This window comes from Polypterus senegalus, chromosome 11 (assembly GCF_016835505.1).
Source record: "Polypterus senegalus isolate Bchr_013 chromosome 11, ASM1683550v1, whole genome shotgun sequence".
Classification (NCBI taxonomy): domain Eukaryota; kingdom Metazoa; phylum Chordata; class Cladistia; order Polypteriformes; family Polypteridae; genus Polypterus; species Polypterus senegalus.
In genome coordinates this window covers 80,730,040-80,744,415 of record NC_053164.1, presented here as the reverse complement: position 1 = coordinate 80,744,415, position 14,376 = coordinate 80,730,040, and the positions used below count along the sequence as shown (strand labels likewise).

Here is a 14,376-nt window from a genome sequence, read left to right as displayed (position 1 = left end):
CAGTGTCATTGTTTCCTGTGATGGAGTCCCATCCGGGGCTGGTTAAGTGAGTAGATCTTAGAAAATGAAGCAGCTGAACGAGTGTGAAGTGGTTAGGTGACCGTGGACATTGTGAAACTGTCACTACAGCAGCTGGTGTGGACTCCTCTGTAGACAGACAGCCTAATCTGAAGGCAGCGGCTGTAACTGCAGCCCATTTTTATTTTTTTTTCTCTTTCCCTCATTGTCAGCTCGGGTTACAGCTCAGGTTTTGAAGCCTCATGGTTTCCAGCTGCTTCTTAGGAACCAAAGCCAGAACAGGTAATTGCATATCCGTCTGTGTTTCTTTTGTGTGCTTACAGCTTCATGACTAAGATGTGACGACCCTATTTTAGTTTTGTCACGTTTGGGACAATTAACGAGTAGGCATTTCATAGTTTTGGCACCCACCTGTGATTTATTTCTATGATTATAAAAAAGAAATTGGGGAGTCTCTCTGTGAAGTTTCAGGGGTCACTGAGCCTAGGAGAGCATTGACACCTGCCTTGGGCCACAGTGAAAGACTGAAATCCACAGTTAAAATGTTGGGTCCTAGAAGGAAGAGCAGCCAGGAAGAACTTGCAGAAATTCAATGGAGCTCCTCCAGTTCCCTGGGTGGGCAGAGGTAGCCTGCAAAGGTCAGGTGAACAAGACCCCACTGCCCAGTAAAGAGAAGAGTGAGCCCCGTAGGGAGCTGACGAGTCCGGACTGAGCGTAGGTGGAGGACACAAGTGAAGGAGGACTCAAGATGTTCAAGAGTTTGAAGTAAACACTGACGGGGTAGAGTTAGGTTTGGAATCAGAACCTGAGTTGGCCTAGAGGGGTGACAAACTGCCAAAAATAACACGTTACTGTGACAATGCGGGTTCGGCTCCATGCTCCCTCTCTAAGCCGCGAGCACGGTGATTATTTATTTAAAAAGTGGCTCTTTACGTGAACTGTGGACCCGCTACACCACATTCCACCCCCCATAAGCCACCAGTTACACGGGAAGGCTCCATGCCACTGCCAACCCAGTGCAACTGGCGGCCCAGGTCCACAGCTCGGCCACACTACACCTACACTGCACTAAAACAATAAAAGCACTAAAACAATCCCCACAGTAAAACCAACCCAAGCCCCCCTTTCGTAAAAACAGGACATTAAAAGAATAAGAACTTTTAAAAGACCAATAAAACCATCAATAAATAAATGTCATAAAAAGCTCCATCCATTAAATGTCTTCCTCCGGCTTGGGTCAGTGGGTTCTTTATAAGTCTGTCACCAATCCCGCTTGCTGCTCAGTCCCCTCTTCTGTCCCCACTTCTAGCTCATCCCACTGCTGCCACCAAGTGTGACGATGCGGGTTTGGCTCCATGCTCCCTCTCTAAGCCGCGAGCACGGTGATTATTAATTTAAAAAGGCGGCTCTTTACATGAGCTGTGGACCCGCTACACCACAGTTACATACCGGGTGAGGGCTGGAATCTTCAGTTCTGTTCTGTCCTGTTTATTTTAGTACAGCAAATTCCAGAGTGCTGTGACAACTTCTTAGGTAAAATGTCAGTCAGTTTCCAACCCACTGTATCCTAACACAGGGGTCTGCTGGAGCCAATCCCAACCAGCACAAGGCGCAAGGCAGGAGCAAATCCCAGGGCAGGGCCCACACACACACCCACACACACCAAGGACAATTTAGGATCGCCAATGCACCTAACCTGCATGCCTTTGGACTGTGGTAGGAAACCCACTCAGACACGGGGAGAACATGCAAACTCCATGCAGGGAGGACCTGGGAAGCGAACCCGGGTCTCCTAACTGTAAAACTTTAGCAGTCATATGAGGAGTACACATGAAGAAACAGATTCATTTAAACTAACAGGAAAACAACAACATTTCAAACTGTTCATATAAATGAAGCCCAGCAAAGTCTGTCCATGAATTCACTGTTTAGGTTTATCAGCAAACAACTACAGCCGTGCAGGCACCCCTCTGCTCATCACAATCTCATATTCTGCCTCATGTTTTGCTTAAAAACTTTCTGCTTTCTTTATCGGCTTTTCCCCTTCTGGGCTTTTTAGTAGTTTAGAAAAGCTACCAGCAGCCGCCACTAATCCAACATGAGCATTGACTGAAATAATTACACTCGGTACAAAAAGTCAATTGAGAATAGCAGTCGGGATAAAGGAGAACATTTGTAGGTGAAGTAATCTGCATCTGTTTACAGCTGCATGTCAAAAAAAAATGTTTAAACACGCTGCTGATGGCGCACACAAACCGCACTGCTACTGATCACATTGAACACACGTGGAGATGCAAATGTGCTTTCTACCCACGTGCAACAATCAAGTCAGTAGAAAATACGAAAGAATCGAGCAGGGTGGTGGCAGCCGTCAGGCAAACTGCGGAAGGATGACCAGGACCGACACCTTAAAAAGTGACCCGAGTGGCCGTAGTGTGTGCTGAGCCATGTCTTCTGTTTGACGATCATATATTTGGCATGATAAGAAAACACTAAAGTTCTTTGTGGAACAACGACGTTTATTTCTATAGCACGTTTTCATACAAATGGTGTAGCTCGAAGTCTTTACAACAATGGTTCCCAAACTCTGTGGCTGCAGGTTTTTGTTCCACCCAGATTCACAATCGGCCATAATAACCGATAACAACTGATCTCATTTAATAAGCTGGTCTTTTTAACTCGTCTCTTATTCTGCATTCAGAAAAACACAACAGCATGGTGTTTGCATTTATAAGACATTTAGAAATACTTCGGTTTTTTCTAAAGTTATAAATGCTTACCTCTCTTTTGTTATTTTCCTGTTGTTTTCCCCTTTTCCTGTGTAGTTTGCTCCCTAACAGTGACAACCAGCACAGCAGACACCCAGGATGATGAAAGCAGCAACGACTTCAGTGTCAGATTAACAAATAATCAGTTAAATAACCAGAACACCCGGAGAAGCAGAATGAAAATTAGGTTAAAAATACTGTTAACGAATTAAAAAAAGTACATATTACATTTTAATAAAATTCTACATCGACTCCAAAACACAGAAACTGACACATAATGACTCACTTAATTAGGCTAAGAGTCCAATGACAAATGGAAGTTGGTTTGAACAAAAGCCTGCAGCCACAGAAGGTCCACAGAATCAAGTTTGGGAACCACTGGTTTACAAGATGAAGAAAGAAAAGTTTATAAAAGAAAAAACACAAATTAGATTAGGCAATACTACGTAACAAAGAGTAAAGTAAGGTCTGATGGCCCGGAGGACGGAAAAAACAAAAAAAAACTGCAGATGGGCTGGAGAAAAAAAATAAAATCTGCAGGGGTTCCAAGGCCACGAGACCACTCAGCCCCCACTAGGCATTCTACCTAACATAAATGATCTCATGGTTTTCAGGCTTCATGTGGAAGAACTTGATGATGGTCATGTGGACTTCCGGCCTTCAATCCATCAATGTAGGGTGCCCTGATCAGATGGTGGTGGCCGAGCAGATCACCACCACAGAAAAACTGGAAAAAGAACAGCAGAGAAAAGTAGGGCTTAGTATGGATTCTTAGTTCTCACATTTTCTTGTTCGGTCATCATAAGCAGCCAATTTCCATTCTAACTACAGGGCAGTAGCTACAGTTCTCCGATAAATGCTACTGGACACTGGAGAATTCAAGCATTTCCAAGCAATGTATGTAGCAAGTTGCATCATGGGATCAGCAACGTTTTTCATTTTGCTTTTAGCAAATTTAAAGAGGTGCACATCGTGTTGAAGGCGCAATGCCCCTAGCAGTCCCGTATTTATTATTGAATGATTACCATGGGACGGGAGCAGGTTATTAGTAATTAACAACCAGCAGGTGAGGCCAACGTGGACAGAAATGCCTTGTTAAGCGCAGCAGCAGGTGCAGTGAGGGGTCAGTTTGGAGGTTTCGAGAAGAACCTGAGATGAAGAGGAGTGCCACAGGTGTGATCGTGGTGATGGAAGACCACAATCAGAATAGGAGGTGAAGAGCAGGGAGAGGTGTGGGAATCCTACTGGGAATGTGGCACAGGGACAGGTCAACAAGAGTCAGTAATCAGTGGCGGTACAACATGGGTGAGGTGAGGGAGTCTGCTGCTCCACGGCACAGTGGTAGATGCTGCTTGGAATCCCTTGAAGACTACAGGGATGGCGGAGCGAGACCGACTAGAGCAGAGAAGAGCGCTCACCATTGAAGATACCGTATGGATGGTATTTCACATTATGGGCCGCCTGTTCAGGTGTTGGCGTAGCTGCAGTGAGTCTGTGATTGCTTAGTTCATTATAAAAAGAAACTTGTCTTAAAGAAGACTTGTAACTTGTGATTTTACCCATTTCACTCCTTAATTTGAACATTTTAGCGATTGATTTACTGACCCTACACAAACCCTGTAGCTCTTATACCAAAAGACCTGTTATTTAAAGACCCTCACATCCTGCCGTGTCCATCCTCGGTTTTACAAACTACTAGGGAGTAAACCTTCCAAACTGAGTGTCGGGCACTCCCTGGCACAGGGCCCTTGCCAAAGTGTCATCCTAGGCCATATGTAGCAGGTGTTGGATACCAATGAGGCAGGTTGCTTTAAAAAGCTCAAAGGGCTGTGTTTGACACCCCTTACCCAGAGGAAGATGGGACACAGAAATGGGAGAGATGTGCAATGTGGGCAGGACAGCAGTAGAGGGGCTGACTGAGCTCAGTGAGTGGGCTTTGTCTTTTGGATTATTTCATACCTTGTCTCCTTTCATTGATGTTCATCCCAAACTTCTCAATTTTTGCTTGATTTGAATTCTTGTGACTGCTGCTCCTGAGGGGTGCTCTCTTTTAAGTAGGGTGGAGACCGCCTTTGCCAAGTCCAAAACCACAACTGCTCGAGACTTTGCCTCACCTAGAATTAAAATGACTCTCATGCAGTTATGCTTTTCCCCTTGCAGATCCACTTTGGACAATGAATGTCAGATGATGTCACCAGTCATTGAGGGGCTGAGATGTAGTGCTGAACATGCAGTTCTGATCCCAAACAAATTATAAAAACTAACAGATGCAGATTCTGAGCAGCTAATAATCTGTGAGGGTTTTATGGAGATGTGTTAGTTGCATTTTTACTTTTTAATAACTAAAAACCAAAGGCCATGAAACTTTGCAGGCCATTTATTTATTTAAAGTATGGCTCTTCACCTGGCACCACAACGACAATTCTCTAAAACGAAACAAAAGGAAATGTAAAGTCCACGATGGCTGCTGTGCTGCACTGAAGTAAAGCTGAACTGAAACTTCACATTTTCAAGCTACTGCACATCATTTTTAGCTCCAACGTACCACACATTTCCACATCATCTTTCTGGTATGCCGTTTCGGTGTCATTGTCTATCCTATGAAACAACAAATATGCTACAAAGATGAAGCTGTGTAAAAATAGTCTGCTGTGTCGACTTAGTAGGCGGTACATGTGTCACTTGAACTGCTCAGACTGAATAAGCTCATTAAGCTTTTCAAAGTGTTTGCTACCTGCGCTTTCCAGACCTTATAAATAATTCAGTTTCTGCTGTCTATTGTCTTATTGTTTTTCTTAAGGCCATGCTGCTCTATTCAGCTCTTTTAAAACGTTCAGTTACTTCTGTCCAATACCTGAGGTGGGCCGCATTGGCACACATCACACATTAGTGGTACCTGTGACTATTTCAGCATAGAGTACTGGCACCGTCCCGTAGCATACCAGTGAGCCCCACAGCCACATCACAAATCTTTATGATACAACTGGTGACACTTCTTTTGTTTTTCCAGTTGCAGCACAGGCTGGTGAACTGACCTGCTCAGCGTCACACAGTGTCAGCAAGCGGGCCTTGAACTCGCAAGCTCAGGATTTGAAGTCCAAAGGCGTAACCGCTATGCCATACTCCCTGATAAAAATACCCGACTTCCTTTACAGGAATACAAGTGTTAACGAGTACACGAGACAATCCTAACGGAGATTTGATTTTAATTTTTAAACGTAATATTCCAAAACTACGGAGCCCCGGTGAGAACATGGGTAGAAAAATATCATAAATTGTGGTAACGATTTACTATTTGTTCACATGTTTTAATTAAAACTGTCGCTTTTATCAATGTAATTTGTGTGCACGTTTTAATTAAATTGTTCCTTCGATTGAGTTAATGCGCGCGCTCCCCAGAGCTCGGCCATGTGTGTTGTTGCATACGGAAGGACATTGAAGTGGATAGAGATACTGCGATAACGCTACCTTTTGCTTATGACGGCATTGTAGGGACTCCTGCTTTAGGAGGCAACACTGAGCAGGCCGCAGCTGGAAAGGACTCTCGGGGCTAACAGGCTGTACCGCCAGCGCCGTGACATCGCCGTGACATCGCCGAAGTAGTTGTTCACGTCATTGCTGATCAGTGCGAATCACATAAATAGAGGGAAAGTTTCTGTTGGTTTTTTTACTACCCATGTCCTCTCCGGGGCTCCATACAAAACAGAAAAAATGCTAATGCGGTTTGGAAAACAGATTTTTCTTTTCGGTTTAACCTGAAGACTAGTGAACATTAAAATCCACATATTCAGCCGTCCATTCCCATATATCGGCTGTCCAAATATCGCGTTGTTGACGTTCAATTGCAACAAGTGCCAAACTGCAAAATTTGTGCTACAGTTACCTAATTTTACACAACAACATTTATGAAGAAAATCTTCACATCAAGTTAGTCAGAAAGTCTAATATTCTCTATTTATAAGATGGTACGATAGTCAAATCCAGAGAATAAAATGTATCAACCAAAGCAAGTCGCAATTGCACTGGCGGCCATTTGAAGTACATGAAACCGCAGTTATTAAAGTTAGGGCTCCTTAAGGGTCGGCTTATACTTCTCGCTCAGAACGCGTACGCGCCCGCATCATGGCTGCCACGCGTTCCCAGCGTTCATTTGACACGTCCTCTGAGCAATACACCGCGACACGTGCTCGAGTTGCAGTACCAAGTCGGAATGTGACGTCAGAGTCTCTGCTTACTATCTACATGCGACAGAAAGCCGCTTTGCGGATCCTTTGAGATTGTTGTGCGGGCTTCGATGTTTGATGAATGGTTCGAAATGGTGAAGCAAAATGGCGACATACAGATGCATTCGTGGTGCTTTTATATTCAAGCGTCGCATATTCCCGATGGAAATGACACGATGCATTTTAAATGTCTCGCATACCATCTTTTGTGCCGTCTTTTTTTTTTTTTTTGCAACTTCACAACAGCAACATAATGCACGGCGCTGTATTTGGGCCACTGAAAAAACAAATAAAGGACTTGGTGAAAACGTGTATTTTGTGATTAAAGTTGAAATTTCGGCTTTAAACTCGAAATGTCCATTTTAACCTCGTAGTTTATCATTAAAGCAGACCGTCGTAAATGTCATCCCAGTTTTTAATCGCTATGGCAAGCAGCAACAGGTCATCACACAGAACACATTAAATGTATGATATTCCAACTCTCTGCACATTTAGAATCTTTAGATTTATACTTAATATCACTTTCATGATGAAATGCATTAAAGTATGTATGCTACATCTTACAGATAAATCGTTCATTTCATTTAAATAATGAATACTGTTAATAATTACACACATGGGGGTGACATGGTGGCGGAGTGGTAGCACTGCTGTCTCGCAGGGTGTCGAGTTACTGGTATTCCCAACTTGGAGTTTACATGTTTTCCTGCTTGTATTCCACACCGTGCTCCACTTTCCTTCCAAAGATATGCAGATTTGGTGCCTGCTAAAATGAAGCTAGTGTATGCGAGTGCTTGTATTCACCTTGCAATGAGCCGAGGCCTCGTCCAGGGATTGTTTCTCACTCGTGCCCAATGCTTGCTGGAATGGACACATCCCTGGATTGATGGATTTAATCATTAAACATCCTTTTCAGAGATATTGTGGTAATTCATCGGAATTTAATAGGTGTTCTAGACAATTCACTACACAGAGAAGCCAAACCTGTTCTCACCGTGATAATATCTCACACTGCCACCTGGTGGATTCCTCCAGATTTACGTAAAGTACGCACGCAAGTATAAACAGTAAAACACTTGCGTAGCAGGAGCGTCCGCTGGAGCATGCGTCACGTCGCGTGAAGTATAACCCCGGCCTTAGATAAATGTGGGCCAATGCGCTTGCCGGTACATGAAGAGAGCCGTTTTCTAACAAAAAGTCAGACTTCTCGACACTGATTTACCCAGTCGTCAATGAAATTCAAATGACTGCCGAACGCGAGTGTGCACGCGGTCAATTTTCTGTGCCCAGGTCAAGTATCAATCAGAATCTCTAACAGACAAATCAATAATAGTGTTAATTCCATATATTCAGTAAAATTAATAAGGACACTTTCAAACACCATTCTAACCAGTAGAATAAAAATAATCCCAGTGGAAGTGTACAAAGTACTTACGCTTAGTCGGAATAGTCTTGCTTGGAGAGACCAGGCGGTGCTAATTAGGATGTTAAAAGTCCGTACAAAAGAGTAAACACAAGAGAAAATACTATGAAATACACGTTTAAAGAAGGCAATGGGTTGTGATTTGTGAACAAAGACCAGATTTATCAAGACTGGTAGCTAAGATTGAGACCCTAGTTGGGTGACATTAAGTAGAAATGTTTTCAAAATGTCAAGGAACCCTTTGAAGCTTCATACGCACAGTCCAGTCCCACTCTCCAAAAATGGCCATCTATCTGGCGCTGCTAGGTGTTACGTGGGTGTCCTCCTTGACTGGTCCAGCCTCTCGGGTCCTCAACAATGAGGATTCTGTGAGCTGGATTAGCCTCCAGGAAACACGCAGCATGGCCGTCGTCCCATAACCGACACTCCCTCACAATGCAGGTAAGTGGTTCTTGGATAATTTTATGTCGATTGGAGGACTAGATTATCGTTGACGGATTACAGCATATCCACCACAGGCTGCAGGTTTGGGCACACAGCAGCCTAGCAGTGGAGATGCGTGGTGTGGTTGATGAGTTAACCCTCCATTATCACCAGCAAGAAATCCCACAGGGCCTTGTCCTACTGCTTCATGTCCTCACACATAAAGGGGGGCCGTGAACCCCAGGCTTCCAGGTCAAAGGGGGGTGATTGCTTATCCAGTTTTGCTAAAGAGTGGCACAGAAGTGAAAAATGCTGCTCCATAATCCAAAGGTCCCGAGTTCAAATCCGGCTGCCTCGCTCTCGGGGAGGATGGATAGTGGAGAGACGAATGGAAAAGTGAAACAGGAAAGATGAGTGCAGCAGAAGCAGAGAGAGAGAGAGAGAGAGAGAGAAAACCAGTTTGAATGCAAGATGTGCCTCATTGGTAGAAACAGATCTGGCCTTTGGGTCTACTAGACGTTCCCTTCAGCAAAGCGTAATAAGCATTTCCTTCAGACTGGGAGACCCCAAATTAGTAGTCAGCCCCTTTTTATTTTTAATTTTATTGTAATCTCATTCCATACAAATAGATCAATTTTTACAAAAAAAAAAAATAGGATGTAAACAAATTAACCCCCACCACTAAGAAAGACAGCATGGCCAATGGAGTAAAAAAGGCTTGTAAACATACCTAAATTAATAAGTTTGATAAGCCAATAGAGATGAATGGAGAAGAAAAAGAAATGCGGAAAGAATTGCTTCCTCTGTGCTTTAAGAGCTCATTCTAAAATATTACTGATTAGATCCTGCCAGGTTCTTAAAAACTTAAAAAATTAAGACATGAGAAGGAATAAAGGTAAGCATTTTTTACACACATTTTTTATGTTACTACAGTGCAGTATATTTATGTCCTTTTCTTTTTTCTCAGGCTTAGATTTTGTGTTTTTATGTTCTAGATTATGATTTTGCAAATGTGTTAAGATCGGTAAGTGACTTATTCTAGAGTGTGTTTCGACTTACACCAAAATTCGGGTTACATCACTGTTGTAGGAATGGAACCGTGTTGTAACCCGAGGACCCTTGTATTGGCCCGTGGTGTTTAAATAGATGGAGAAGTGTGGCTGGCTTAGCTTCTGACTTCCCGATCTTGTCACCCACTTTTTTTTATGCAGGTGGAGAACGAGTCGAACACGCTTCAGGACGGCTCTCTGATCGATCTGTGTGGCGCCACGCTGCTCTGGCGCACGCCCGAGGGGCTGAGACGGACACCCACGCTCAAGCAGCTCGAGTCCTTAAGGCAGGAGATGAATGCAGCTCGCCCTCAGTGCCCCGTGGGCTTCAACACACTGGCCTTCCCCAGTCTAGCACAACGTGAGATTGTTGATAAGAAGCAGCCGTGGGTCTACGTCAACTGTGGGCACGTGCACGGCTACCACAACTGGGGCTTTCGAAAAGAAAAGGGAGGCAGCGGGAACGAGAGGGAGTGTCCCATGTGCCGGCGGGTTGGCCCTTACGTACCCCTGTGGCTGGGGTGCGAAGGGGGCCTTTACCTTGACGCCGGACAGCCCACCCACGCCTTCTGCCCCTGTGGCCATGTGTGCTCGGAAAAGACTGCCAAGTGTTGGTCGCAGATCCCCTTGCCCCACGGCACACACGCCTTTCACGCCGCTTGCCCATTTTGTGGCACGTGGCTGACAGGAGAGCAAGGCTACATCAAACTGATCTTTCAAGGTCCCGTAGACTGAACTGCGAGAATCCACCGAAGGACTTGAGCAACGGGGATGACTTGCAAATACAGACAATAAGACGAGAGGGAAACTGTGTTTCTTTTTTTTTAGATTTTGGAGAAAAGGAGAAAAACAAAAAACGTATACACTGTCCAGCCTGAGACCAACCTATGGAAAACTCTTTATCTGCTTGTACGCGACCAAGTATCAAAACCCAGAGCAGAATGGTGAAAACTGCTTCAAGCTCTTTTGTAGTTATACCTGCAGAATAAGAATCAAATGAGAAAAAAAAGCTTTCTTTGAAGAAGGGATTTATAACTAGGCATTATTCAATTACGCCTCTGTAAAGAGAGAAGTTCCTGTCAAACACTGTGCATTTTCCAGAGCTCACCCTTTGCTGCTCGCTTACGGATTTGCGGTCAGGCCATTAAAGCACACCGGGCACTCATCCGTCCGTGGTCATGTAAACTCTGCTCTGGACAGCCACGCTGGAGGAGATGTGAAAAAGCGCAGCCCGCTGACGGGTTTCGGCCGACGCATTAGAATGTCAATAACGCTCCTGTGTACCTCAAACTTTTCAATAGGCTGCTAGTAACATTTTTAAATACATTCTTTGGAGATGATGCTTAATCAGATTTCCTTTTTGATCTTGTTTTTCCACTCTCCCACTATTGTATTGCCATGGCTAACGTGCAGCACAAGTGCTTTCTGTCTAGCATGACTTTAATCCCATAGCCCCCAGGACCACCCCAGTCATACTGTGCGGCAAGATGGCAATCCAGGGCTGTGGCCAAGGAAAGAGGATGTTGGTCAAGAAATTTTAATCTGATATCCATACAAGTAACTTGTAACTGGCGGGGCTAAAGATCGGACCACATCCAATGGGCAGAAATAATCTAGGAGTTAGCGGCGATAGCAAAGTGCACCACACGTCAACGGGTCATCTACTCCGTAGCTTAGAGCACAATTACCGAAAAGGAAACAACGACATTGGAAATCCACTTAGGCAGAAAAGATGGAGAGGATTTACAGGGGAACGAGAACAAAGGGGCGAAAGATAACAAGAGATACTGGAATGGATGGGGACTCGAGAAGCTTGGCTCGAATGTCACCCTCTAGGATAAACATCCAAAGTCTTAAATTATTGACCCATTAATGCTACATATCATATTCTATATATACATATGCACACATATCATACCGTATCTGTGTGTGCACATCCTGTGACAATACAGGGTGGGTGTCAATCCATGTCTAGACTTCTTAGTTGTTTGTCAAGAATGTCACACACCATTAATCAAAAGAGCAGAAAGCGAGCCCACTTTTGATATTTTGAAGCGGAAGAACATTTAAGTTTTATGTCAAAAATAATCAAAGCTTATATCAACACCTGCCCATGCTTTAAGCCCGATTATGCTAAGAACGCATCTCATGGGTACGAGAAGCCTGTGTATTGGCAGACATGTCTCCTTAGAACAAGAAGAAATTAAGACATGACAAACAGGCGACCCGGGTGATATTTGTGATTTCTGAACATGCCCTCCCCTTTGAGTTGGTCTATCCTCTACCCGGACTGTGTTGCACATCCATTTTTTATGTGTCACCAAAGCTTTTACTGAGCTTTCCCTGGCACTTGTTACATTTTGATGAGTGGGTTCGCTCGCTCCAAACGCAGAACGTTCCTCACATCTGCTGTATACCCAAAATATTCTTGTCACCCACATCCATTCTCACTTTAATTTTCACAAATGCCTAACTTGGGGCCTCATCTGCTGAAGGCTGAACCGTCAAAACAAACATTCTTTTATTGTCAGCACTGTTGAAGTATGGCTGTGTATTTAGATGTGAGCATACTATAGAACAAAACATCTATTAAATATATTTCACATATACATTATTTATTACCCACCTGCATCAGTAAAGAAAACGTGTGGTGTAGCCGTTCCAAAAAAAAAAAAAAAAAGTGTCTGGCCTTCATTGTTTTTATTTAAAAATTGAATTCAATACTTCAGATCTTCACATCATCAGAAAAAAAAAATCAACCCAACAGCCCGTCTGCAGAGGTGACCACACAGGCCAGAAGCCCAAGTCCCATCAGAAATGGCTCGCCCACTCCCAAACCCCCCGTTAGGACTCACCGGCAGCCCATCGGCTCGACTCTGTGGTTCCTGTTCTGCTAGTGTTGCCCTCTTCTCTTGTTCTTTGCTGTGTCAAATTTATAACAAGTGATGCTGCAGTACGTATGCCTCCGTGAATCTTTGCTTTTTTTTTTTACTAGAAAAAATAAAATACTGTGATTCAAGAACTGGAGTGGCTGTTATTGTTGCACTTTGTCCAACTTCTTTTCTCTTTCATAATGAGGATGTGGCTTTTCACCTCCAGCAGACATCACTACTATACTGCTGGTACTCCGTCAGTAATAGCCACCGGTGTTTGGCAGGAACTACTGAGGTCTTTGGCTCGAATTGCTCAAGTTGCCTCCCACAAAGAAGTATTTCTCTTTTTAAACATAATGGATGAGATATTAAAGCCGATTTAAAATTGTGTTAGCACAACCGGAGAAATGAGATCTTGTCATATCGAGATCATTGGATCATTTATTTACACAACTACACATAGTGGACCGCGGGCAGAGGTGATCACTTGTGGATCCTACTCGGTGCCAACTAACAGTGATGCCTGGTCTGTACAAGACATCTATTTCTTTAAATGGATGGCAGCATCAGGCTAACTAGTACCAAGCACCAGTAGGGCAAGGTTTGGCTTGTCAGTCAGTGCCTTCTGGGTTACAAACATTTCTAAGCAATGATGAGACACGAGAGGAGATGGACATAAGATCAGCAAGATTAATGGTGGGAATTAAAATCCATTAACTCCGATTGCCACTTTGAACCCAATGCTGCCAGAGTAGACTCTGACCATCAACAACTCAAGACTGCAATAAGCAAGCAAGGGGACTGAATGAGTGGATAATTGAGATACACTTCTGGTAGGAAGTCTTTTTCAGATTATGTTCCACGTGGCTGCTGGGCACTAAATGAATGGCAAGTTAGTTTTGCCAATGATCAGATTTTTAAATTCTGTTCAGAAAAACAGAACCACAAGAAACTAAACATCATCTCTCCATTTCTCAGGATAGTGGAGCTTGCAGACGCACTACAACTGACTGACATTTAGTATACACTATATTGTAATATCTTGCTCTGGAACTGGAGCCGTGGCCAAGAAACACAAGAAGCTAAAAACCCAAAAGGGAGAGCATCACCACAAGGCAAATGAGCTGACAACATGTCTGACAATCCTGGCTGTTTTGGTCTTCTCTTCATACAGCAACTTGGACAGAACAGCACCAGATAACGTTTATAGAAAACCAATGTGCCTGATGCACAGATTGTGGGGTGTTGGATTACAAGCAGAGACAGGCAAGCATGTATAACAAGGGGACAGGATTGAAACAGTCTTGAGGCCCCTGTGACTAAAACCAAGCAGTTTCTCCTTTTGGCATGGACTTCTACCATAACTAAGCAAGCAGTGATATCTGAAGGTCTACCACGCCAATCAAAAGCCCATCAGTCAAGGATTTTCAAACATTTTACTGAATAAAGCAAGAATTTGAGTGTATAATATGGATCAAGAATGAATAATTTTGTGTTCCTTTTTTAACATTCTTATTACTGAAGCTTTTATATATTAAAACAAACCATTGTTCTATAGTACTCATTACTTACAATGGTGTCCCCCTCAGGTCATCTTTG

The 14,376-nt window shown here is 43.7% G+C and overlaps 1 protein-coding gene across 3 annotated transcripts in view; it reads left to right on the top strand.

Annotated features, from left to right (window-relative positions):
• The window catches only part of peli3 (pellino E3 ubiquitin protein ligase family member 3), a 96,120-nt gene extending 83,536 nt beyond the window's left edge, over positions 1–12,584 (top strand). For all 3 annotated transcript variants that reach the window (XM_039769157.1, XM_039769156.1, XM_039769155.1), the window contains exon 7: positions 10,067–12,584. In XM_039769157.1, the coding sequence (XP_039625091.1) occupies positions 10,067–10,639 (573 nt within the window). In that variant the 3' untranslated portion in view covers positions 10,640–12,584. The remainder of the gene's footprint in view (positions 1–10,066) is intronic.
• Positions 12,585–14,376: the final 1,792 nt, after the last annotated feature.